Source organism: Lepisma saccharinum, chromosome 15 (assembly GCF_977018435.1).
Source record: "Lepisma saccharinum chromosome 15, izLepSacc3.1, whole genome shotgun sequence".
Lineage (NCBI taxonomy): Eukaryota > Metazoa > Arthropoda > Insecta > Zygentoma > Lepismatidae > Lepisma > Lepisma saccharinum.
The window spans coordinates 38,739,460-38,767,324 of record NC_139243.1 but is presented as its reverse complement, the minus strand read 5'-3'; the positions used below and the strand labels follow the sequence as shown (position 1 = coordinate 38,767,324).

Sequence of the window (27,865 nt, the reverse complement as noted above, 5' to 3'; positions counted from 1 at the left end):
CTTTTCATTGCCATACTTAGGTAGAACACTCACACTTAATTTTCCTGCCAAACACAGCAGATCTACAAAGTCTTTAAATGGTTTCTCATGTTTAGCTACATAGTATGCTACATTAAATAAATTTGTAAGACGAGAAAACATCTGGTGATCCATTTTTTTAATGCATTTTGCCATCTGTGTTTCTGTCGGGCATTCTTTTGCCTTTGCATTGGCAACATTTTCACTATGGACTTTACTCTGACTATGCTTTAAAAAGGACTCCTTTTTAAAAGGTACAGAAAACCCATTGACCCATTTTTTATCAACGTTACTGGTAGGCACCTGTTTACAATATTTGCAAGATGCGAGATTTGTTGCCTCGTCATAGAACAACCACTCTTTATTAAATTTCCTTTTAACTGGAAATGACACTGAATCGCTATCACATTTCCTTTTACCACTTTTAGCACAGCTGGGAGATGAGGTAAGCTGAACACTGCTACTAGCTAATTTTGATACATCACCCGTAACGAAAGAGGATCGTATGTTTGTTTGCTTCTTCTCCATAGCAGTAATTGAACTAAATAAAACTAATTCTCTGGAACCACTTCACTCACAGGAAACTACCACCAAACGAAAAAGAACGAGGTAAGCAGAACAAATGTTACTACCACGTCAACTAACGCTCACGAGTGCATTTATCGCATTCTTTGGTCAACAAAGACTGGACACTGAAGCACGTGAGAGCAGTTCACAACGGTGAAAACGGACGGCCACGGTCTGCTCTACTCTACCCCTCAAGTGCACAAGGTGTACGATGCATATTCTGTTCGCCACATCTTCGCGACCTTACCTCACCCATCTTCTTGCCAAAATCTCAACGCGTATCTCCGTTGAGTCGAAACGTTGCCACACCTTTTTGCGCTTCTCAGGTGTCAGCAGCCAGCCCTCCTCTGGCTATGGTCACTGCATCACCCAGCAGCATGTTGGGGGAGGGATGAAGATAGGCCCGTAGCGAGCAGTAGGAGAGGAGGCTGGCAAAAGAATGTGGCAAAAAAGAAGGTGCCATAGAATGTTTTTTTTTTTTTTAATAGCAGCAAAAGCAAAGTCAGGTTATGCGAGGGAGATATTTACAATTAGGAGATGTATTTCTAGTTACACACTGTTAAAATGTTGTTTCCTAAATTAGTAGTAATGTAGGTATTGTTAATTCAATTTCAATTTTATGATTTGAAAAGAATTACGACTGAAGCTCCGCTGGCCCCTTGAGAAAAATCCTGAGAGCGCCCTTGGGCCCATGCTCGTCCCAGAGAAAATAAACATCACACACCACACACTCAATCTTATTCAAATCACAGAACTTTGTGTTTTAGAGCAGTGCAGGCTGGCACAGGAACAAGATAACTTTAAATTGGCACAGTCATTCTTTTAAGGGGATAGTATTGTTTTTGTTTTAAAAAATGTGCTCTGCCCTGCGGAATAATTTACTTAACATCCTTCTTGAAAAAATCGAAAAAAAAAAATGCACCTGCATAAGGCGGAAGTCCGTGATAATAAACACTTAAAGATTGTCACTTTGCTACATTCTCTTTCACTTAGCTTTATAATAAACACAAGTACGTTAAAATAATAATATATTTTAAAAATTATTCTTAAAATTGATGTAATTAAACATATTTGTGACAGACACATTTTAAAGAAGTAACATCTGTGAATTACTTTTTCACAGTGTATAATAATAATATATTTAATAATTTTATTTCTGTTTAGTAGACTTTTCATAGTCTTTGTTCTTGAGCGACATTAATAAACGTTTCTGTCATTTTTATTGAACCGCGATGATGTGGATGTGCGGTGATGATATGAATGTTAGGAAGGGGCACCCAGGCTGAGATCTGAACCCAGAAACCCTGGCATTGTAGCACACTGTACTAACGACTTCGCCAAGAAGGGCGGTGGAAGGTAGTATTTTGAGCAAAGCAGAAATTAAGTTATAAATATTATATATATTTTTTTCATATAAGACATGATGGTGGTACCGAGGCACATAGTGGTTCGGATCCCACTTTAAACTGTAGGTCGAGTCCCGATTAACCTACTGTGTACTTAAAACACCAAATCAATATCAATCAATTTAATATATGAACCAGCGTGTAGTGCATCTCCACTGCATATAGAATTAGGGATCAAGTTTACAATGGGATTATATTCTGTACTCTTCACAGTTAAAAGTGTTAACCCACTGAGAAACCAGCCAGCAATGTGGCGGAGTGATTGGCATATCGCGCTACAACACCACGGGTTCCAGGTTCGAATCCTGACATGGGCATCGATGTTCGTTAGTGTCCATTCATAGGGTGACCAGATGTCCTCTTTTATCCTGACATGTCCTCCTTTTTTTAGGTGTCTGTCTGGCATCCGGGCTGATTTTTTAGAAATTGGTAAATGTCCTCCTTTTTTAGAAAGAGTAGGCTATATCATCGACCATAGGAAATGTTCTGCATAGAGAATGCTTCCACACAATGATCACTTGGGGCACGTTAACTATGAGAGCAATGTTCACCTAGCATCTGGGAGCTGAACATGATCACTTTCCCGACTGAGGCATTAGTAAGGGTGTGCAAGATCCAGAAAAGTCAGTAAAAAAATATTTCTGTACCGATCCTGACTTTGGAAAATGATTTCCAGACATTTCGGGATCCAGAGCAGTTCGGAACTTCCAAATCGTCGTTTTAACAAGTGGTAAATTCTTGATGTTTTCTGCATTATAAGTGTCTTGACACTTTTCGGAAATTCTTAGCTTTTATTTCAGAAATGGAAAAAAAAAAAAGGGAAATGACGTCAAATTCGTGATTTCCACAGCGTCGGGAATTTATTTATCATTACCAGTTCCTGAAAATTTCCCAGCTTGGTCGGGAAATTGCAGATTTTACCCATCCCGAACGTAGGAATTTAAAAAATTCCCCATCTCGACCAAAAAAAGTTCTGTCCCGCACACCCCTAGCCATTAGTATGTATTATTGTAACTCTTTGCTGAGACTGAGACTTGTGAAACACATGTAATTTGAGCAGTTCCTTTTTGACTGACTGATATGGTTTATTTTAATTTCCTTTTCTGCCACTTTTGATAATCGCGAAGATGAGGATGAACGATGATATGATGATTTTGATGAAGGGACACTCACAAAGAACAATCATGCCCAGGCTGGAATTCGAACATGGGACTTCTGGCGTTGTGAGACGGTGTGCAAATCACTCTGCCACAGAGGTTGGCCAGTTCATTTTAGAGTCAAATATACGCAATACAGAAACGCATAGTGGGAATTTCGATTATTAAGTCATATTTACTTTTATGAAATAACGAAGCGAAAGTTTCAATTCCACAATGATCTTGCAAGAAAATATCTAGCTTTTAGAGGATGGAAGAAACGAATTTGAGGTAAAGTGTAAGGTGGCTGTCACTTTCCCCTCCTGTTGAAAGAGTGCAAAAATGTTCGTGGCATTAAAATCATATTTCCTGACAATATCTAAACTACCTACAATGTAAGTTCTTTTTTTGAAAATAAGTTAAAGCAAAGCTTACTTGTTACATTTGCATTCACTTATGATGATATTGCATTTTAATATCCAAGAATTGTAAAAAGATTAAAATTATGTGCTTCAAACTATAGATATTCTTAGTTATGATTGTCGTGTGTTAAATAATACGGAGATTACTTTCGTTGCTTAAAGGTAAGAGGAAATTATTTTAAAAGTCATCAGATTTATATTGATTAAATTATGAGTAGGGACGTGAAGTTTTCGTTTTACCGATAACACCAAAAAGTTGAAGAAAGCACAATAAAGTGTCTAAAATGGATTTGGGTAAATTAAGGAGGCAAGTTTTCGGTGCTTCGGAATCGCAAAATAACGCGAATTATGCCATTTTTCAGAATAACACCGAAATATTGCACTTTAACACGAAAAACGTCAGAAAATATGCAATATAAACTAGGGATAACACTTCTTTTGTTAAAAAAAGAACTACCTGAAGTTCTATTTGATCTGTCGTTTCTAGTCTAGCTGGTGAAAGTTCGATTCAATAGAAATTGTCAGGCTTCATTTATTGCAGTTTGGCGCAGATAGACTGACAGTAGGCTATTTAACCTCTTCCTGAAATAGAATTTGCTCGGGGGGATCTTCCCAGAAGTAAAAATTTATTAGGAACGGGAAAATTTTTAGGAAGAAGCAGCTGTTGTGTTTCGGGGGAAGGAGGAGAGGTTGTTTATATGAGTGTGCGTACACGAAATGCCTATTTTGAGGTCGCAGATGGATTTTCTTGGCATTGTTGGAGAAAGTGATATGTATGACAATTTTCAAAGATTTGGGTGATATCATTCAATAAACATTTCATATTTGCTGGCTGATGAGACAAAATAGTTTTCCAAATGGAAGAAATTTGGTCATTCCTAACAAAGGTAAGCCTTTTTTTTTTTGTCATTAAAATTAAAATTTGGCTCTATTTTCCAGAACTAAAGCAATGTGAAAATCTTAATCATAGAAGGAACAGTAAATATGCATGTAAAAATAACCGATTTTAAATTAATAACACAGAATTTTGCCCTACACCGCGGAAAATAACACCAAATTGCAGTAAAAAATAACATCGAAATTTAGGTGAAAATAAAACGAAAACTTCACGTCCCTAAGTAATGGCAAATGAGTTGCCATTTTTTGCGGTGTCCTCTTCTTTTTATGACTTTGTCCTCCTTTTTCACCATGCTCTGTTCTCTTTTTTACAGGTATGTGTCTGGTCACCCTATCCATTCATCAATTCCGTCATATCACCACTCATCCCCATCTTCACAAATTAGCCAAAAGTGGTACAAAAAGCAAAGTAAAATGAAGCAAATCAATTAATCAAACCAATGAGAAACCAAAGATTTATATTTTGGAATCTCTCTCATTGAACTGAGCCTCCTCCATCATGTAGTGATAACGTCACTATGAAATCAAAGGGAGCAGAATTCCTTACCCGGTGTGGGTACAAAGTCGTTCGAATCCTACTTTAAGCTGTAGGTTCAATCCCGATTAGCCTTTTTGGGCATAAAGTGAACTTTATAAAAACAATCTTTCGTTGAACTTCATATTGGTTTACATTTTTTGCATGTAAGTTTGAATATGTATAATAATAATGATTATATTTAATAGGCGTAATGAAAGCCGAAAACATCAAGATTTGATCAAATTGTACTTTGTTCATCGAGATGTTACTGACACTGGTATTGAAGGAAGGGACTGAACTGAACATTTTGCTACCCTTGGGGGAAAAAAACAGAAAGAAAAAAGCAGTCAAACGAATCAGTGAAGAACGCCCGGCTCACTCCTCCCTGCTCTGTTTAAGTGGGGGGAGAGTGGGTGGTCGGATGCTTGGCAACTCTTAACTAGCCCTTCTTTGTCGGTGCATTCTGCACCCCAAGATTTATAGTTGTGGTTTTGCTTCCGATGGGGGACACGGAGGTCCGATTAGATGGTGTCGGCATTGAGTGGACACAGGATTTTCAATCGGCTCGCTTTCCAAAACCACCATTTGCTGATACCGATACCAATTAAAATACCTTATTTATTTATTTATTTATTTTCAATAATGAACTCAACAGGCTGGCGCCCAGTTAGAGAGTTCAGAGATACAGGTTTTTATACATGCTTCAGTGACTGTTATTTGATATTGTTTTCATTACACAGTTTTTAAATTGTATATATGGCATAGAGAACAAATCAATATTTTTGTTACGCTTTTCCAAGGCATTGTAGAGAGTACTCATTCTCCAGATAGGGGATTTCTTGACAATGTTTGTTCGCGCTCTACTCACAAAAAAGGTTTGATGATTGGGTCGCGTCTTATTGTTAGGAACGCGTAATTTAAATTGTGAGATCCAAAGAGGAGAGCGAAGTTTTCCATTATATATTTTCCAGAGCAGCAGCAGGTCGCACACTGTCCTTCGATCGTCAAGCATGTGCATTCGGAGCTCCTCTATTAGATTACTGTACGAATCAAATTTGGGATAAGTACCTTCAAGTTTATACTTCATATAACGTAACATCTTTGATTGTACTCGCTCTATTTTTGTAGTCTGTACTATACTGTCAGTGTTCCATACAACAGACCCGAATTCAAGTGTTGAACGCACTAATGAGTAATATAATACCTTAAGTGTTTGGGTGTCTCGAAAGTCTCTGCCCATTCTAATAATGAACCCGATAAGTTTGTAAGCGGTGCCTATTACTTTGTTAATATGGTGAGTGAAAGTTAGCTTAGAGTCAAAATATATTCCTAGGTCCTTTGCTGTTTCAGATTTTTTTAGATTGGTATTATTAAGTTTATATTGAAAATTTAAGATCGTTTTTTGTTTAGAGTAAGTAACAGAATAGCATTTTGCTGCATTAAGAGAAAGACCATTGCACAAGCACCACGCACTCAACCTATTTATGTCTTGTTGTAGACAGACACAGTCTTCAATATTTTTTATTCTTTGAAAGAATTTCAGGTCGTCTGCAAATAACAGTTTTCTAGAATTAATCAAATGCTCTGGTAAATCGTTGATTAATAGAAGAAAGAGAAGAGGTCCTATGTTCGACCCTTGAGGTACTCCGGAACGTACTAGAAATTCGCTGGATGTGTGGCCTTTATACGAAATATATTGTTTTCTATTCATTAAATATGACGCCATAAGTTTCCTGAGGGGAAGGGAAAAGTTGAAAGTGCCCAATTTACTTAGTAGTACATCATGATTTACAGTGTCAAAGGCTTTGGAAAAATCAGTGTATATTACATCCACCTGCCCCCCATCATCTAGCACCGTGCTTATATAATGCAGTTTCTCGCCAAGGTTTGATTCTATTGAGCAGTTGGGCAGAAAGCCATGCTGGTATTCAGAAAAAGTTTCTCTGACATGGTTATATATGTGGCAATATAAGATTTGCTCAAATATTTTAGCAGGGGCAGATAAAAGAGCTATAGGACGATGGTTTTGTATGTTTCTGTTCTCCGAGGATTTCGGTACTGGACATACAGCAGTAACTTTCCACCGTTCAGGAAACTGCATAGAAGATACTTGTTTAATTCCAGTAAAATAACAAAGGCTAGTCACCGAATCACAAAACTCACCACATCACATTCTATTAATGATATCAAATACTCCTAAATTATTCTCATATAGCATTATATCACTTAAAATGTCCTGTGGCATTTTATATGAACTGCTTTCTACCCTCAAAGGATGCAAAAAAAGAGGAAGTTTTTGAAATGTTGCAAGCTTTGTTAATGTATCGCAGATACATAAAAAAAATCGGTGTATTATTATAAGTGTCTCTGCCAGAGAAAGTTATAGTGTGTAAAATAAAATGTATGTAGTGCGTATAGCGTACAGCTTGCACAAGGAATGCAAAATAAATACAAATGTAAACAATATTTTTATTGTTTGGATTAACCTAGGGAGGGTGGAAGACGAGGTAAAAATATACACAAATACAGATCTGTAAATTTAATGCTCATTTGGCAGCTCTGTACATGCCTGCTGTCCATTATTCTCTGTCATTTGCAATAAAAACAGCAGTCACACAGAAGGGTAAGAGCACAAGAAGAAAATTAACAAAACTCCCTCCTACAGCGACATTCATTCCTTTTCCCAAGAACTCCAGAATGAGCCTAGCATTATAATAATGCTGGTTTTGAAAACGTCACTGCATAGCTTCTATTATTTCCACGGAACATTGACCACCAGGCAGTTAGTTGCCTTCAAAGTCACATTTGGGTGCAGCACTTTCTCTTTAGCCCTGCCTTTGAAATTACAAGCTGCTTCCCATGGGGGTGCATCATTTTCTGAAATGTACATGGAATTCTTATGCTGGACCCCAACCTGTTACAAGAAAGGGTGAACAAACTTTTGAAAAGGACAAATCTTTGCAAATGAGTTGCTTCTCTTGACCATTCTAGACACTCAAAATCTTTGGTATCATAGCCGGCCCCCATGGCAGAATGGTTAGCGCACCATGCTACGATACCAGGGGTTTTGATTACAAGGTTACAAGAAAGTGTGGAGCACTAACTCAACACTCCCTGTACACCTTCATGGTGGGGTGCATAGTACAGGGGAGCACTTTACACTTTTACATTTTTTATACATAATAGGGTTAAATGGCACTGGACTTACAGTTCAGAGTGAAACGCACAATGCTGTGTGCTTCCACCAGGTATTGAACCAAGGAACCTTTAATTACAAGGTAACAAGAAAGTGTCGGGCCCTAACTCCACACTCCCTATACACCTACATTGTGTGGTGCATAAAACAGGGGAGCACTTTAAACTTTCACTTTTTTTATGCATAATAGGGCTAATTGGGACTGGACTTACAGTTTAAAGTGGAACGCAAAATGCTGTGTGCTTCCACCAGGTATTGAACCAAGGAATCATTCATTACAAGGTGACCAGAAAGTGTGGGGTCCTAACTCCACACTCCCTATACACCTTTATGGTATGGTGAATAGCACAGGGGACCACTTTACACTTTCACTTTCTTATACATAATAGGGCTAATTGGGACTGAACCTACAGTTTAGAGTGGAACGCAAAATGCTGTGTGCCTTCACCAGGTATTGAACCAAGGAACCCTTGATTACAAGGTGACAAGAAAGTGTGGCGCCCTAACTCCACACTCCCTATACACCTTTATGGTGTGGAGCATAGCACAGGGGAGCACTTTACACTTTTACCTTTTTATGCAAAATAGGGCTAATTGGGACTGGACCTACAGTTTAGAGTGGAACGCAAAATGCTGTGTGCCTCCACCGGGTATTGAACCAAGAAATCATACATTACAAGTTGACCAGAAAGTGTGGGGCCCTAACTCCACACTCCCTATACACCTTTATGGTATGGTGAATAGCACAGGGGACCACTTTCACTTTCTTATACATAATAGGGCTAATTGGGACTGAACCTACAGTTTAGAGTGGAACGCAAAATGCTGTGTGCCTTCACCAGGTATTGAACCAAGGAACCCTTGATTACAAGGTGACAAGAAAGTGTGGCGCCCTAACTCCACACTCCCTATACACCTTTATGGTGTGGTGCATAGCACAGGGGAGCGCTTTACACTTTTATCTTTTTTATGCATAATAGGGCTAATTGGGACTGGACCTACAGTTTAGAGTGGAACGCAAAATGCTGTGTGCCTCCACCGGGTATTGAACCAAGGAAATTTTGATTACAAGGTGACAAGGAAGTGTTAGGCCCTAACTCCAAACTCCCTGTACACCTTCATGGTGTAGTGCATAGTACAGGGGAGCACTTTACACTTTTACTTTTTTATGCATAATAGGGCTAATTGGGACTGGACTTACAGTTTAGAGTGGAACGCAAAATGCTATGTGCATCCACCAGGTACTGAACCAAGGAACCCTTGATTACAAGGTGACAATGTTCCCACTACATCACCATGGAGGCCCAGGTATGCAAGAAGTGTTCCAAGAAAAATACCCTGCTTTTGCTGTACTTCAAAGAGCAAGAAGTTTATGAATGGTGTGTCGATTTCTGGAAACCAGCAATGCATGAGGTGTATGTAGGACCATATAAATGTATTCACTCAATCACGCATGATTAATTTAATGACTAAAATGGGATGTTTAACCTTTTGGTGTCCCAAGGCCATTTTCACATGTAACCCCCTTGGTCTTGAGCCGATTTTGAGCAAAATGCAGAGTTTCAATTAAATGAGTTTAGATCGGAGACTAATTGCCCTAGAGAGATGAGTGATATACCGTTGTACGCGGAATGAACCAGAGATTTAGACTATATGAAATTTATGCAAATTCGGCGTATATGTGGCGGGAGGAGGGGGCTCTCTCAAAATTCCGAAATTTCGGGGAAAAATTGAGTCCCCCCTCCTCCCCCAAGAAAAAAGTATACGACAGTGTCGACATGCACATGGAAATGATCGCTTACATGTAAGGAACACATTATCATATGACCAATGTAACGTGAGTTGTACCCCCAAAAGAAATGGTCGGCATGCCACTGATTCAAGCTTCAAAATGCAGCGGTACATTGAAATGACTTTAGCTCAGAGACTATTTGCCCTGGAGATATGAGCAATATACCGTTGTATGCAGAATGAATCACAGATTCAGACAATATATAATTTATGCACATTCGGCGTATATATGGAGGGGGAAAGGTGGAAATCCCCAGAAAAACTTTTTTTTTAAAAAAATGGGGTTTCTCCTCCCACCCCGAAAAAAAGGATCTGAAAAGTTCAAAATGCACATAGAAATTATCGCTGACATGCAAGAAACAGAAAAATATTTGCATCATTGTCATATGACCAATGTAACGCGAGTTGTACCCCTGAAACGAAAGGCTTGTACGCCACAGTCTCAAGCTTCGGAATTGAGCGAAACACTGAGTTACATTGAAATGACTACAGCTCAGAAACTAAATGCCCTAGAGATATGAAAGATATACTGCTGTACGCAGAATGAATCACAGATTCAGACGATATACCGGGTGTCCGAGAAGTGTTTGTATGAAAACAAAAATTAACTGTATCCGCTATATGCAACATAGACATGAAAAAATAGTACCAAAATGTTCGGAAACTATTCAAGTTTTTTTTGTTTCAGATTTCTGTACCGTTGCAGTAGTGTAGCAGTGCCAGTGTCCAGCAAACCGGAAATGTACACAAATCAGAAAAAGCCTGAGTGTGTCCTCTGGTTTCACGAGAGCAGGTCACAAAAAACTGTGCAGAGACAGTTTCAAACATCGTGCGTATCTGGGGTAAAGAGCCCCCTCATGAGGTGACGAAGTCGACCATGGGCAACCCGAAGGTGAACGTTTGGTGCGCGCTGCTGCATGACAGAATAATCGAACCATTCTTTTTCTGTGAGGACACCGTAACATCTGGAGTGTATCTCGACATGTTGCAATTGTTTCCTGTTCCTCAATTGCTAGAATACCACCCAGATGTTATCTTTCAACAAGACGGTGCACCGCCACATTGGAGTCTGGAGGTTCGTTCCTACCTTGAACAGACATTTCCTGGAAAATGGATTGGTCGAGATGGACCGACGGCGTGGCCTGAACGATCTCCAGACATAACCCCTTTAGATTTTTTCTATGGAGTTATGTGAAAGACAATGTCTACAGAACTCCTGCATCCGATCTTGCAACTCTGCAACAACGGATAACCCAAGTCATCACATCAATCCCTCCTTTGATGTTGGCTAATGCATGGCGAAAAGTTGAATTTCGACTAGATGTACTCCGTGCTACCAAGAGTGCTCACTGGGAGATTTTTTGATTTCTTTCCTACTGCCAATAAAACTTGAATAGTTTCCGAACATTTTGGTACCATTTTTTCATGTCTATGTTGCATATAGCGAATACAGTTAATTTTTGTTTTCATACAAAGACTTCTCGGACACCCGGTATAATTTATGCACATTCGGTGTATATATGGAGAAGAAAGGGGGGAAATCCCCTGAAAAATACTTTTTTTTTTAAAAAAATGGTGTTTCTCCCCCCACCCCGAAAAAAAGGATATGAAAAGTTCAAAATGCACATAGAAATTATCGCTGGCATGTAAGGAACAGAAAAATATTTGCAACATTGTCATATGACCAATGTAACATGAGTGGTATCCCTGAAACGAAAGGCTTGTACGCCACTGTCTCAAGCTTCGGAATTGAGCGAAATGCAGAGTTACATTGAAATGACTATAGCTCAGTCCAGTCTGCCCAAGGAAAGGTTGGGGGTTGGGAGCAGTTCTACCAGTTTGGGAAGGGGGTTGCCAGTCGGATGTACCAGGAGGAGGGGAAGGGGAACATCTTTGTGACATATCATCAGAATCAGATTCTGATGATATAACAGAGGGAATGTTAAGCTCTCCTTCATCCCACTCGGAGTCCGTATCCATATTAGGGATGGCCAGATCCAGATCCTCACAGATCCGAAATCCGGATCCAGATCCTCCCGGATCCAAAATCTGAAATTAGTGGACACAATACGTTCAACTACGTAAGGAAGTACGATTTTCAACACAAACTTAGTTTTATTTTCTGCTCATTTGAAAGTACGGAAAATTAATTAAGAATGACGTTTATTACATTGAAATACATCAAGTAGTTCTCAAGTAATTGTAACGTGAAGTTGACGCTTGAAAGAAACATTCTCACAAGTTGATTCGTGTGTCGTAACATGCATATCCCCCTTTTGACGCCATTCAGGTATCTTAACAAACATATTACTCTTCAGCATACTATGCGTTGTGCTTAGGAAAGTTGTTACGTTCCACCAACTGCGGGTTACAAAAAAATGTGTAGTTTGTACATAAGTAAACTCTGACAAATTATTTGAGTTAACAAATAACTGTTAATTAAGAAGTATAAATTTTAAACATTCCGCCATCAGTACATTGGAACAATCAACTCTTCATGTTTGGTCATGACAAATCTTTAAGTTTTCAACTTTTAAACCTTGCAGCTGATACATTTTTTCCTTCAAATAGATTTATCAAATTTATCAAATAAAGCAAGGGCGTAACAAAGTGCACTAATTAACAAGATGTTTGTGATAGTGTACGTACGTCAGAACTGTTGCTGAGAAAATAGTATTTTCAGACTCTGAAAAAGCCGGTATGATACTTATGTGTGGCGAGAGTAGGAAAAATGCAGCACATGAGTGCAGGCTGTATGCGCAATGACATTTGGGCTTGGCTCTGCCGACAGGCATAGTGAAGAATGCACCTTCACGCTGAACTTCAGGTTACAATTATTGAGAACTACTTGACGTATTTCAATGTAACAAACTTCATTCTTAAAGACATTTCTCGTACTTTCAAATGAGCTGTAAAATAAAATGAGGTTTCCATTAAAAAACCAAGTTTCTGTTGAAAATCGTACTTTCTTACGTAGTTGAACATATTGTGTCCACTAATTTCATGAGCCCCTCTCATACCTCATACCTATATATCTTCGAAAGCAGTTTTTCAATATTTGTTGTTGTTCACGAAATATTTCAGGTTGCAATATTAGATGAGACACCCTGTATATATATAGTGTGTGCACAGGTGCGCGATTTGTAAGGGAGCTTATTTAAGTGTCTCCCTCCGATTTCCATGAAACTTGGCAGGTGTATAGAGGGGCCCAAAGGAAGAAATATGTGTTTTTGTGTTTCAGCTAAAAAAAAACTGTTTTAGGGGGCAAACACCCTCAAATGTCAAATGACAAAATTTCAACCCACAAGTGTTGCCAACAAGCTAAGTTTTGATTCCCCCACATGGTAAAAGTAATAACCCCCCAGCACTGACACCAAATGGGTGCCAAGGAAAATATTTTACTGTCAGTTACTCAATACAATTTGAGTCTGGAGTGTATGCTTCTTTACTGGAAGATTGAACATTAATATTCTTAATAAATATAAAAATAGAAATTAAAAAATTAAGTGCCGAAACAAAAATTCAAAAATTGTGGATCATATTGGTCAATGTATTTCAGTGTTCACTGTGCTCTGTCATTCATGCAGCACTTCCCTTCTCTTTCTCTCTCTCTCTCACACACACACACACAGATATATATATGTGTGTGTGTGTGTGTGTGTGTGTGTGTGTGTGTGTGTGTGTGTGTGTGTGTGTGTGTGTGTGTGTGTGTGTGTGTGTTTGTGTGTGTGTGTTTGTGTGTGTGTGTGTGTATGTAAGTGTCTGGATCCATGCTTGCTTCTATATCAGTAATTTTTGAATGGGAGAGGGAATTACTGGTAAAAACTGTAAACTCAGGGTATAAGCTTCAGTCTGGTTGCAAGAGTTATTACTAAAAACAAAAAAAATGATTTTTTAACTAAAATTATAAACCAAAGTGGCATTCATGTTTCATTTGCATAATAAATATATAAATTCTCTGTGTGTTTGAGAATAAAATAATTAAATCAAAATGAAGTGTGAAAATTGTTGGTTTCTATACTTAAAGTGGTTTTAATTCTCTGATGAGATTTTGGTTAGAAGCATCACATGAAGAAAGAAGGAAACAGGTTTCATCATGAGGTAAAATTAAATATACACATCAAATAAAATGACATAAATGTCCACAAAATTAAAACTTGCGAGAACGCATAAGACTTCACCAGCAACACGCTTTCTGTGTTCAAAACTATACATGTAATGTCACAATGTGATATCTCATCTCGAGTATGCACAGTTTTCCTTAAAAAGTGATATTAACAGTTCTGTTGTCTGGCATGGTGATAGGCATGCTGCATCAAACTTAATATTTTAACTATCAAATAGCATAAGGGGAAATGCCACATTATATCTCATGCAAGTCCACAGTCAGGCAACCAAAATATTTACACTGCTGTGTAACCTCAAGGGGGTCGGACAAGGTTGGCTCAGGTGGGACCAGCCCAGTTTTCCCCACGTGGGTTCTTTCAGAAAAACACACCTTGAAAAACCCACTCAAAATGTTTTTTTTATTTTTCAGAAAATGTTGTAAATTATTGATTTAAATAATTGTGAGGTTCTAGAATTGTCAACAGTTTGAGAAAACTTGTAAAATAAAGGCTTAGTCAAGCTTATAATACTCAAAACAATTAATGTGGTACAAGTCGCAGTGGGTTTTTTCAGGATATATTTCTCAAATTATGCTAGAGTTGAGTTGAGTTGGTGTTTTAGGTCCACCTTATGCACAGTAAAGCTAATCGGGACTAGACCTACAGTTTAAAGTGGAATCCGAACCACTATGTGCCTCCACCGGGTATCAAACCTGGAACCCCACTATTACAAGGCGATGATGCTACCACTGTGCCATCAGGGAGGCCCCTCAAATCATGCTAGAAATAGACTTTTAACAGAAATAATACGAACATATATCCAAGAAATATGAAATCAACAGGACCTGAAATATTTAGATAAAACATTGAACAAAGCTTATAATTTTGAAATGTGGTAGCATTTTAGATATCAGTCACTTCCGTATGTGGGCAAGCCTCAAAGCTTCCTCTGTGACGGTAAACTTTTACAATAAATTTTCCATGTATAAAATGTTACAAAGGAGAATTGAGTAAATTTTATTGAAATGTCGTAAAAGTAGAATAAAGTAAACTGTGGTATAATTAAACCAAAAACTTTTCAAATGATTTCTCAAAATTTAGTATGTGTGCAAATGTTCTGTTTTCTTTCCAATGCCTTGCACTGAGACAGTGACCACCCCCTCCCTCCAGTTCAGTGCATTGATTGAATATAATTGGTTCCTTGACCATGTAGGATAAATCTTATTTGTGGTTATGAGCTCTATATACAAAATACAATGCATATGTATACTTTTTTCTTATTTTGACCATTTGTGACATTTTCAAACCTTTTTAGAGACTACAATTTTGAGGTGTGTGCATAAAACTTTCAGGAGCATTCTGACATTACTTGCACTGTAAATTCACAATAAAAGTATCGAAACATAATGCACAATTTAGGAGGAGCATGGGTGGGGTGGATGGGCAAAGAAAGACAAGTCATCTATTTAGTGACTATGATAACATGTTTCTGCAGCTAGCAAACTTAATAGACTGCAATGGTATTACAGTGAGTGAAATTGAATAATGTGTTTCAAGATGGTGAATCAAAAACTGATTTTCCTCATGTTACACGCACGCTCTATACCATGCTCTTTCCCCAAAGTATAAGGAATTAAATTCAGTCATTGTAGATTTCGTAGGTCCGCAATTATCAGTAAAACTTTTAAAATTATATTTCATAGTTTAGGAGAGGAGTGGTGGTAAAATGGCAAACATACATTTTGCCATAAATGTAAAGGTTTTGGGTTGAAATTTTTAGAGATACAATATAACTTAAAGGATTGGTGTCATATTGTATTTGAGAAAAATTTGTCACCATGTTTAAAGATGGTGGACAAGAGACTGATTTAACATGCCTTGCGAGAGCTTTAAGTTATGCTAATATTTGAGATTAGATTTTCGTAGATTAAGAAAACCAAGTCTTAGCTATGTTAGGACATTACTTGAGTTTGAAGTTTCTAATAAAAACTAAAAAATATAGTGTGTGGTTTAGGAAGGGTGGGGGGAAAAGACACCAATTTTGAGACCACATATCTGTAGCAAATTTAGTTTTTAAGCTTAAATTCATGTCGCAAATAGATACACCCAGGAAATGATTTTATTTTGCATTTGCATTTGTTGAAAGCATTTTAAGGTGGTGGATGAAAAATAGATATTTCATATTCTGAGGTAGCTTCTGATGCCACTTTCAAATATCTGCCTAAACTACATTTTTGGACATTAAGAAAAGAGATAAATATTTTATATTAACTATGGCTTGACAAATAATTTTTTTAACAATATAGTGCATATGTATGTAGGGATCCAAATGGGGGCCACTAATGTTTTGTCCATGGGAACTGTTAGTTTCATAGCAACCACATATTTTAGAGAAAAGATTCGGTATTTCATTTGGATGAAATCAGTCAAAACAATTAAATATCTGAGCCTTATAATTTTGACATGTTTAATACACAGAGGAGATATTTAATAAAACTTGAAACATCCACAAAAATAATGGGAAAACACAACTATGAACAAACTGTATTGAAGCAGATTTAAAAGTGTGTGTGCAGCTACCGTATGTTGTATAGTATGTAAAGGTAAAGTTCCCTGTGCATATAGCACCATGCTATGAAAGCACATTCAGGGGATATGGGGGTAGGGCCCAACTTATTCTTGATCTCAGCCAATTTGGAGATGATGTGATCACAAACAAACTTCGGCTGCCTTTACACCCCCAGGACCCATTCACTTATCCCTTAAATGCATGGCATGACGCACTCAGTGCAACAACAATCACATAGCAACAGAGGAGGGAGCTGCCCCACCCTCTACCCTCCTACTAACGTCTTCTGAGTGAGACTCGACCATTGACCTTCATCGGAAGTCAGTCGTGTGCAATAATTCATAGTGTTGAGTGCGCTTGTCTTTATTGTAGCACTCTATGCGCCACCCCTGTAATTATGTCACGCCGCCATGATGTAGTGCCTCCTGATCAATATGGGCAAGTTTTGCTATAATTATCGGATGAAAAAGATTATGTGGATGACTGTGATTTTGATTGTGACGATAAAGAAATTACAAACCATAGTGACCATGATTCTGATTCAGATTGTAATTATGAGCCTGATGTGGGGACGAAGAAGAAGTTACTTTGGAAGGAGCTTGTGCTACAGAGCAAGGTGAGAGTGAATTTTTCATACAAATCATCTATAAAACAAAAACTGTTCGTGGGGAAAAGGTGAAAGGTCAAAAAAACCAATAAGAAGTAAATTTGCTCGACTTCAAACAAAAATCTAATTCAAAAACTGTTGCCTTTTCCCAAAAATTGTGATGATGTAAGTGATGAAATATCCTCTTGGAACAAAATTATAAACACGGACATGACTGACTTGGTTGTTCATTATACGAATTTGCATATCAAGAAAAGGGACGAAAATGGGGAACTTTCAACAAATTGGCAAGAGAGATGTGAAAGAAACAAACCGAGCGGAAATGTTGGCAGTCATTGGTATTCTTTACCTGTTAGGTGGCAAAAAGATATCTAAAATCAATCTAGCAGAAGCTTGGACTCGTGATGGCACTGGAATTGAAATTTTACAAGGTGTGATGGGCGTAAACAGGTTTCGATTCTTGCTAGCTTGCATCAGATTTGATGATAAAATCACTAGAGAAGCGGGGAAAAAATGGAAAAACTGGCACCAATCCGTGATTTTTTTTAAGAAAACATAAAAGTATATTTCAGTTTATTTGGTTTTGAAATAACTTTTTTAAGAATGCATGTTTTTTTTGTATTTATTCCAGAATCCCCACCATAACATTTAGAAGGAAAAAGTTTGAGAAATATAATTTTATTTAATGTTGATTGTTAAAAAACGAGATGGGCTCCGCACCACCCGTGTAAAATTGTTCTATCATATATGCCGTGTAAGTCAGGGTTAAGGGTGGGTGAGTTCCAAAGCTGCTTTATGCAGGGACAAGACTGGAAAAATTCTGACCTTAGATCATCGAACCCAGGTCTTCTGCACAGGCAGTCAGACAGCCTGTCTACTTTTTTCTTTACATTTGTAATAAAAGTAATACCCCTAAGCAGTAGTATCCCAATCTTTCACTCTATTTTCTCTGTATTCTCATTGGGACAAACACAAACATCCATGTCCGAACCAGGGACCCTTGGCATTGCAGCATGCTCTGCCAACCACTCCACAACAGAGGTCAACTAAACCGTCACAGCTATCAACAGCATAGTATTGCAATGCGCAACCCTGGGAACTGATCATAGATATATTAAGTGTTACGCTATCCAGCAAGAGTAGAATCAAACTGTTGGCCAATTTTTTTTTCAGAACATAGTATTTTAGATAATTTGTCCCGCACTGTGGCTGTGCGGTCATGCTTTGGGCTCCAGCTATGGGACATGTGCAGGTTTGAGTCTCCTTAGGAAAATGTAACAGTTTCTCTCCTGAGATTTCAGACTGGTGAACACTAACCATCATGATTAAATTGGGCAGATACGAATGAGTAGCGTAACCTGGTCATGAAAACCTACAATGACAACTGGGGATTCGTTGTGCTGACCACACGTCACCCAGTAACTGGTTGGATGATCTCCCACCTCAGAGTAGGATCAGGTAGGAGTGCGGCCGGCAGTCGGTAGGTAGGCTTGGGCCCTCAATGGTCTGTTGTGACATGGCTTATGTATGTTTTTAGTTTAATCATTTCAAGGTGTGAGACCTTCATTGTCAATTCTTAACTATGTTAACAGAAAACATTAAATAGTTTTTGACTCAGTGAACTAAAACAATAAAAATTGAATATTTCAATATATTACTATCAGGGAAAAATGTATTTCATTTTCAAAATATATATATTTATAAACTTAATGAAAAAAAAAATTCAGATTTGCCTGGGTTTAATCTGAAAAAAAAAAAAAAAAATCACCCGGGTTCCAGGCAAAATGCCAACCCTGGGATCGCGGACAACCAAAAAAGTATATGTACTCCCCCTCCCCTTTCGAAAATCCTGTACATGCCACTGTATACATGGCTTGATCTCACAAAAAAAAGGGGGGGGTCAAATGGCAGGAAATTTCAAAAGACTATAAATTCCAAACTAGAGTGGATATTCCAAAAATAAAAAAATATGGATTCTTATATATGTTTAACAATATCATGTAACAAATTTCATTCTAATCTGACATGGTGGGGTGGACCCTCATGGACAATCTTATATGTAACCCTGCAGCACTGGTGGCTTCTTCTTCTTCTTCTTTTCTGGCACTACAGCCCATCACAGGCCTTGGCCTCCTTCAGAATCTTCCGCCATCCATCTCTATCCAGCGCCTTCCTTCTCCAACTCCTAACTCCCAGCATACTTAGGTCCTCTTCTACCGAATCAACCCACCTTAAAGGTGGTCTTCCTACTTTTCTCCTGCCCTCCATATGCATAAACGTTATCTTTTTGCACATCGAGTTATCTGGCATTCGGTATATATGTCCTAGCCACCTTAACCGTATTAGTTTAATTTCCTTCACAATATCTATATCTTGGTAGAGTTGATATAGTTCATTATTGTATCTTCTTCTCCAAAATCCATTTTCACATATAGGGCCATAGATCCTGCGCAGGATCTTCCTTTCAAAACTTCCAATCATTGTCTCAGCATTCTTAGTTATAATCCATGATTCACATCCATACATTAAAATAGGTCTTATTAACGTTTTATATAACTTAACTTTTGTTTTCCTTCTGATATACCGGGACTTCATATGTTTTCCAAGTCCAAAGTAACTTCTATTTGCCATACTTATTCTGTGTTGAATCTCTGTCAGGGAATCTCCTTTTTCTGTTATATACACTCCAAGATATTTAAATTCCTGTACTCTCTCAAAGGAGTGCCCGTTAACTTCAAAATGTGTAGTACTAGTATGCACCTTGGTTATTTCCATATATTTTGTTTTAGCAGCATTTACTGCAAGCCCCATTTTTTGTGCTGCTGTAAGGAGATTAGCTACAGCTTCACGCAGTGCTCTTGTTGTTCTAGCTATTATAACCACATCATCTGCATATGCCATCATTTGCACTGACTTGTTTATTATAGTTCCTCTAGTGTCTATGCCTGATTCTCTGACAGCCTTTTCTAGTGCAATATTGAATAGCATACATGACAGGGCATCTCCTTGACGCAATCCTTGCTTTGTTTCGAATTCTTGAGATAGCTGATTTCTTATTTGTACTCTACATCGCACTTTTTTTAGAGTCTCTTCTACTAGATTTACTAATTTCTGTGGGATGTTAAATTCCCTCATGGCTTCAATCAGCTCGTTCCTTCGTATGGTATCATACGCAGATTTAAAATCTATATAAAGGTGATATGTATTTATTCCAAATTCTTTTGTCTTTGCGCATATCTGTCGAATTGTATGTATGTGGTCTGAGGTCGATTTTCCCTCTCTAAAGCCACATTGGTAGTCACCTATTATTTTATTTACATACGGGGAGAGCCTTCGGAAAAGTATATTAGAGAGAATTTTGTATCCGGTGTTAAGTTTGCTGATGCCTCTATAGTTTTCTGTTTGTAGGCGATCCCCCTTCTTATATATGGGGTATATTATACCTTCTTCCCATTGTAATGGGATTTCTTCATCCTTCCATATTTTGTCTAGTAGATTTTGAATGCTTCTCAAGAAGTCCCTTCCGTGAAGTTTCATCATCTCTGCTGTTATTTTGTCAGATCCTGGCGCTCTATTGTTTTTCAGCTTCTCAATGGCACTCTTAACTTCTTCAAGGCTAGGTCCCTGCTTTTCCTGTTCATTAAGCTGGGGATTTGTTACATTCTGATCTTCTTCCGTATGCTGATTCTGTTCTTGCTCCATTCCGCTTCCATTCTGGTTTTGTTCATTCAAAAGTTCATTAAAATGTTCCTGCCATCTAATTAAAATATCCTGGTCATTACTTAACAGTCGTCCGTCTTTATCCTTACATATATATGCTCCAGTTTGGAATCCTCTCATTTCATTGACAGTTCTATAGAATCTTCTACTCTCTCGTTTTCCATTAAATGATTCCACTTGTCTCATTTTACTTTCCACACTCTCTTTTTTCTTTCTCTTGTGTATTTTCTTTTCCTTCCTTCTCAGTTCTCTATATACTTCTAGCTTTGCTCTTGTAAAATAACTTTGTATCATATTTCTGTATGCTTCATCTTTCTGCTTGGTTATCTCCTTGCACTCCTCGTCAAACCATTCATTACGGTTTTGTTTCTTCATTTCCCCTATTTCCTCATCTGCTACTTTTATTATTACATCTCGTATTTTGCACCACTCTTCATTGGGATTAGTGTTGTTCACGCCATCTTCCAGGTTTTTCAGTCTGTCAGTAATCATTTGCTGATATGTTTTCTTTCTGTCTTTTTCCTTCAATTTATATATATCATATTTTGTGATTTTACTTTCTTGCCTTTTGTGTATACATGATATTCTGTTCTTGATCTTAGTAATCACCAGGTAGTGATCTGTGTCTACATTTGCTCCCCTAAAACTACGTACATCTAAAATACTTGATTTGTGTTTACTATCTAAAATTACATGGTCTATCTGGTTACTTGATCTCCCATCTGGAGTTCTCCATGTTGCTTTATGTATATCTTTGTGAGGATAAAAGGTGCCTGTTATGATCATTTGATGCCTATTTGCAAAATCAATCAGTTTTATTCCATTATTGTTACTCTCATGGTGCAGGCTATGAGATCCTATCACAGGTTTAGCCCAGATTTCCCTGCCTACCTTTGCATTAAAATCTCCAAGAATTATTTTGATATCATATTGGGGGCATGAATCGTAAACCCTCTCCAATTTATCATAGAAAGCATCCTTTTCTTCCTCAGATTTATCCTCTGTTGGTGCGTGGGTTGTTATCAAACTGTAGTTATGGAACTTTCCCCTAACTCTTAAAATGCAGGTTCTATCATCTATTGCCTTAAAATCCATTACTAGATTTTTCATCTTCTTCTTTATTAAAAAACCTGTTCCAAACTCATGTTTTTCTCCACAGCTATAATATATTACTGTGTCCTTCTGCTCCAACACATCCTTCCCAGTCCACCTAATTTCCTGTAATGCAAGAATATCAAGCTTGTATTTATTAAACTCTTCGGTAAGGTTTCTTAGGGCTCCAGTTCTGTATAGAGATAATACGTTCCATGATCCTACTCTCATAACCTTATTCTTGCCAGTTCGTCTTACATATTCCAGTCCGGCTCTCTGATTTGAAGGCTTCTCAACAATAGGTGCTTTTACTGGGTAGAATGGTCAGTCCCACGCCAAACCCCCAAGCTTGGGGGACCAGGATTTTTATTCGGGGTTTACTCCCCTAGGGAGGCTGGCTTCACCATGCCTAAAGAGTCCTCCCTACCCTTGGTTTTCTGTTAGGGTTACCTTCCCTTAGCTTTTGGGGATCCCTCCCCTCCCTGCAAGGCAGCAGGGGCAGTGCTTATTTAATGGCGGCACTTTCTCGCCATGACACAGTGCTATCAAAAGGGCTTTTCTGGGTTTTTATTGAGGATGGTCCTGCCAAAAACCAACCTCTCCCAGACCCTGATAGCACTGCCGCCTCGGTCCGGGACTGCTTATTCGGCACTGCCTTATTCGCAGCTAACCATCATATCTGATGGCCGTTCGCTATCCGCCACCTGCGACCCGCCCAGTTGCTGAGGCTCGCCTCGGAAAAAAAACTCATCTGAGCTCCTACCGTTGGGGCAGCACTGGTGGCACAATACAGAAATTACATGAATCCAATGTTGAACCTTAACACTCTCATGCTCATTTTCAATCCATGTACTAAAATTTCCTTCACCTACCTTTCTCCAGGATCTGCCACTTCGTCTTCCACCTCATCAGGATTCTCTACAGTATACTTCATGTCTTTATCTTCACTTAAAGTTAATTCACCATTGTCACTGTCTTCAGCTGGCATTTTTTCATCAAATTGTCCATGATCACATGGATAAAATCCTTCACTTTTGGGAACATCTTGCCCACTAGGAACTTCCGGAGTTTTGCCTTCACAGTACATCCAACTATCACTACTCACACTTTCCACTTTAGAAACTGACATTTCTTTCATATACTCACTAGATAGTTTGCTGTCAAAAGAAGCATCCTGCATCCACTGATTAGATGGTTTGATGTCAACAGAAGCAGCCTGTATGCACTGATTAGATGGTTTGATGTCAACAGAAGCATCCTCTATGCACTGATTAGATGGTTTGCTGTCAACAGAAGCATCCTGTATGCACTCATTAGATGGTTTGATGTCAACAGAGATATCAATATCAGGAGGCTCCTCAAATGATGGAGTTTCAGTCCTGACACATGACTCATCTGGAAGCCACGCATTCTCCACAGATGTTTGTTCACAAAATAATGGATCAGCACTTTCTCTTTCAGACTTTATGAGCACTTCCACAGAAGAGAAACCCGTATCAGACATTGGAGGAGCCAAATTTTCTTGACTATCATGAGACCAGGACCACTTCTGAAATAGAATCACAAGGAGGGTGGATTAAAATCACAATTTTTATTTAAAAAATACTATCATTTCTTAACCTATGCGGTGTGGTTTGGATGTCGTCATTTTCAAAACCTAAGCCTTTGTTGTAAAAAAAAATTTCTACTGGCTGTTAAATGGCACATGTACCCCAATGTGTTGAATACATAACCATGTTCAAATGTTGTGTAATACGTTCGTTACTTTTACTTACAAACCATCAGATCTATTTGCCGCACCCTGTACAAAGTTCCTGATGAACACTCATGTAAGAAAACTGAAAAGTTGAATGTGGTGTTTCTATTACCCACTCTAGGTGTGGCCTTAATTATTATAATTTTATTATGATGAGTGCATTAACACAGACATTTATCAACAATGTATGGTAAAATGTCATGAATTTTAAATTTTTTTTTAAGCATGGCAATATTTTGTTCTAGTTACATATATTCCATTCCTCATGTATTTTCAATAAGTTTTACAATGCGGTCCACGTCACACAAATGAAAATACAAGAGAATAGAGTAGAAAGAAATACAATTTTATTCACAAGAACTTTCTTCAAGAAACTATACATGATTTCATTATTAGTAACAGCAGGCGCAAAAATAATACTTTCTATTCCTTAGAAATGCATCTATTACCACACCAAGAGCAAATAAGATTTGATTATTTTTTAGTACAGCGTGTTTCAAAAAGAATATACGTATTTCGCATGCATATATTTATTAAACTTTAAGACATACGAAGATGAAACTTGACACACATACTTACGAACCTCTCAAGTTCAGATTACAGATGTTCAATATGTCCTCCAGCAGTGACACGAACAATATCACATCGATACTCAAATTCCTCCCATATTTGGGCAAGCATGTCCTTCGTCACTGATGTTACGGCAGTACGGATCCGGTTCTTCAACTCTTCCAGGTTCTGTGGGAGTGGTGGTACATAAACATTGTCTTTAATGAAACCCCACAGGAAGAAGTCACAGGGTGTCAAATCCGGTGACCATGGAGCCCAGCTGATACATGCTAAGTCGCCAGCTCCTTGACGACCAATCCAACGGTTCGGTAGAGTTTCATTCTGATAATCACGCACTTGGCGACTCCAGTGAGGGGGTGCCCCGTCTTGTTGAAAAATGAAGTCGTCTTCGTGCAGCCTCGGAAACAACCAGTTTTGTAACATAGAGAGATACTGCTGACCGTTAACAGTGTTTCCATCAAAGAAGAATGGGCCGTAAACAGATGATCGGGATATCGCGCAAAACACATTCACTTTGGGCGAATCTCGTACATGTTCAATGAATGCATGTGGGTTCTCTAGGCCCCAAATGCGAACATTATGTTTGTTTACCTGACCACTGACATGAAACGCAGCTTCATCACTAAACACGATGCGTTGTGAGAAAGTGTTGTCATTGTCAATAGCATCAAGAATCTCGTTACAAAATGCCACACGTTTGCGTTTGTCATCAGGACGCAGAGCTTGTAACAGCTGTACCTTGTACGGCTTAATAACCAGCCGATGTCTCAAAACACGCCAAATTGTTGTTGTAGGAAGTTGTAACTCCCGACTGGCACGACGAGTTGATTTTGAAGGGCTACGTTGGGAAGCAGTTTGAATTCGTGCAACATTTTCTTCAGGAACATGAGGGCGGCCAGGACTCTTTCCTTTACATACACATCCTGTATCTACAAACTGTCGATACCATCTGCGAATGTTCCACCCATTCGGAGGATCAATTTGGTACCTCAACCTGAAACGTTTTTGCACTGTAATCACGGAATTGCACTTCGCAAACTCGAGAACACAAAATGATTTCTGCTGCGGAGTAGCCATTTCAAACAACTGACGGTTACCAAGCAAAACAGAACACAACTGACATCTAGCGGCTATTATATAAACTAGACTATGTATTTGTTTCTCTAATAGCCGAGCCGGGGTGCAGCGATCGATAGTTTGGACAAAATAATACTTTGTAATACGTATATTCTTTTTGAAACACGCTGTATTACAACATATTCAAGTAAAAAATTAACTTTACCTCAAAGCCCGTCTCCCAAATCTGTTTCTCTTCTGCAGATGAGGGGTATTGATTGAGAAGGTTTTTTGAGTCAGAAGACATGTTATGGAAGTCCTGCAAGATTCTCTGGCATGTCTATGCACGGATAGCATACGAACTTTGGCAAACTGTCATCCTCTGAAACCTAGAATAAAGAAAACTGAAGTCATAAGTAGGGTAGGGTTGGGACATGACACTGGGTAGCTATATAAAATTTGGGTAAATATTGGGTATTTATTAAAATTGTAGTCATCTACCAAGAGCCACCGTAACTCAGTTCATAGAGCATCTGGCTATAACCCGGAAGACCTAGGATCATCTCACAGCAGGTGATCTGCACAAGGAAGTTTCCCAGTCATTTTGCTGTTTCTGCATGGCTCTGAGGTTCACCCACCCTTGTATAAATGGTTACCTGGGGGCAACCCTGGAGGATAAAGGTAGCCAGGCAAGATGATGATCGCCATTACAACTATGGCCACAATCAAGAATATGTGGAGCTGTATACCTCCACATCATCCCATGTGCCTTCACAGCATGTGTGCACAACACACAGGGATATCTTTTCCTTTCTTTTTTAGTTATCTACCCCAAAAGTAGATATTTATTACAACTTAAATGTTCCCCTCTATATTTTGTCTTATTTTGTAGGTTAGTTGCGTGTTACTCACAAATGTAAAATATAAAAAAAGGAAAGTTAAAAATTGTACTTACGTATGTGAGTATATGTTCCTACCGTAGAACGACGTTTCAGAGATAGACTATCTCCTTCCTCAGGTTCAGGTTCATATAAAAAACTAGGTACTTGGCATAGTACTGCGTCAAAAATGTAATATGAGGATAGTGGTTAAGGGTTGGTTAAGATAAATTTAAAAATATTATGTTTTTGCTATTAAAACTATGTAAAAAGCGTGTCGTTCCCTAAAAAGACTTGTACTATAGACCTATTCACAGGTATAAAAGTTAAAAAAGTTAAAAATCTAAAAAACCTGCATAAATCACTATGCTACTTGCAGGTTTAGCCATTCCTACACAACTGTGCATCCCAATCCGCATGAAGGTCAATTCTCCACGAATGTCTCCCCTCCCCTTAATTTTCTCGTTTCCCCTTATTACGTCACAAGTCCAACGTAAATTCATGTTCCTCCCGTGCAGCTTGCATAACTTCCGGAGTGACGTGGAAACCGATATTGGGTTCAATCTTCCATGCTTTGTCCCATTTTTTGAGGAAATTGATCCACCCTTCTTCCAAATTTCCTTCATCCCTATTAAGATTATTCCCCCCCCCCCCACTATTAATATTCACTGTTTCATACACGTTTCGTCCTAACTTCCTCCTTTCTTTTCTAATTATCTCTTTTTTTGCGATTCCATGCCCACTTTCCAAAATGTGTTCTGAGAGACCCGTTTTGGGAACTTTTTCTCTTATATCCTTTTCATGCTCGCTCCATCTTTTACCCATATTTCGACCCGTCTGTCCTATGTACTCCTTCCCGCATTGACATTCTATTTGATAAACCCCCTTCTGTTTTTCCGGTATTTCCCTAGTTACCTTTCCTTTCTTATAATCAGTAAAGTATTTCTCTACATTCTTTGGTGCTTTCATCCCGCAAACAATTCCAAAATCTCTCGTTATTTTTCCGATACGAATTGATGGTAAGGGATACCAACGTACTTTACATTCCTATTTTCGATTTTTTCCCCCTCATCTTATCCATTTCTCTATTCGTATACCCGTTTTTTAATCCTGTTTTTCTTATCCATCGGATTTTGTTGTCTTTTTCTTTTCCATTATTGCATAGTCTATCGGCCCTAATAAAAAAGTTTAGGAATACGTTTTTCTTTGTTTTTTCGGGGTGCGCCAATTCCTTGTTAATATATAAGTTCCCCGATAGGGGTTTATGATGTACTCCTGTTCTAATCCTATTCCCTTGTTTCAAAATACTAAGATCCAGAAAATTGATTTTTCCATCGCTTAAGTTTTCCCTAGTGAAGTTTATTCTTTCGTCTTGTTTTTCTAATTCTTCAAATACCTTATTCAGTGCTACCCCCTTTCCTATAATCAAAATATCATCAACATATCTCCCATAATATTTGATACCCATTCTCGTTTTTTCCAAAGCTGCCTTCTCAATGAAGTGCATAAAAATGCTCGCTACCATACTCTAAACCCCCCTTCCCTCACACACACACATATA

At 38.3% G+C, this 27,865-nt stretch overlaps 1 protein-coding gene across 1 annotated transcript in view; it reads right to left on the bottom strand.

The window, feature by feature from the left end:
• LOC145999459 (uncharacterized) overlaps window positions 1-25,894 on the bottom strand; it is a 90,181-nt gene extending 64,287 nt beyond the window's left edge. Inside the window, exons 1-2 of the mRNA XM_083136421.1 lie at window positions 25,653-25,894; window positions 22,917-23,593 (exon numbers count right to left, since the gene is read on the bottom strand). Coding sequence (XP_082992547.1) covers window positions 22,917-23,593; window positions 25,653-25,733 — 758 coding nt within the window. The 5' untranslated portion in view covers window positions 25,734-25,894. The remainder of the gene's footprint in view (window positions 1-22,916; window positions 23,594-25,652) is intronic.
• Window positions 25,895-27,865: the final 1,971 nt, after the last annotated feature.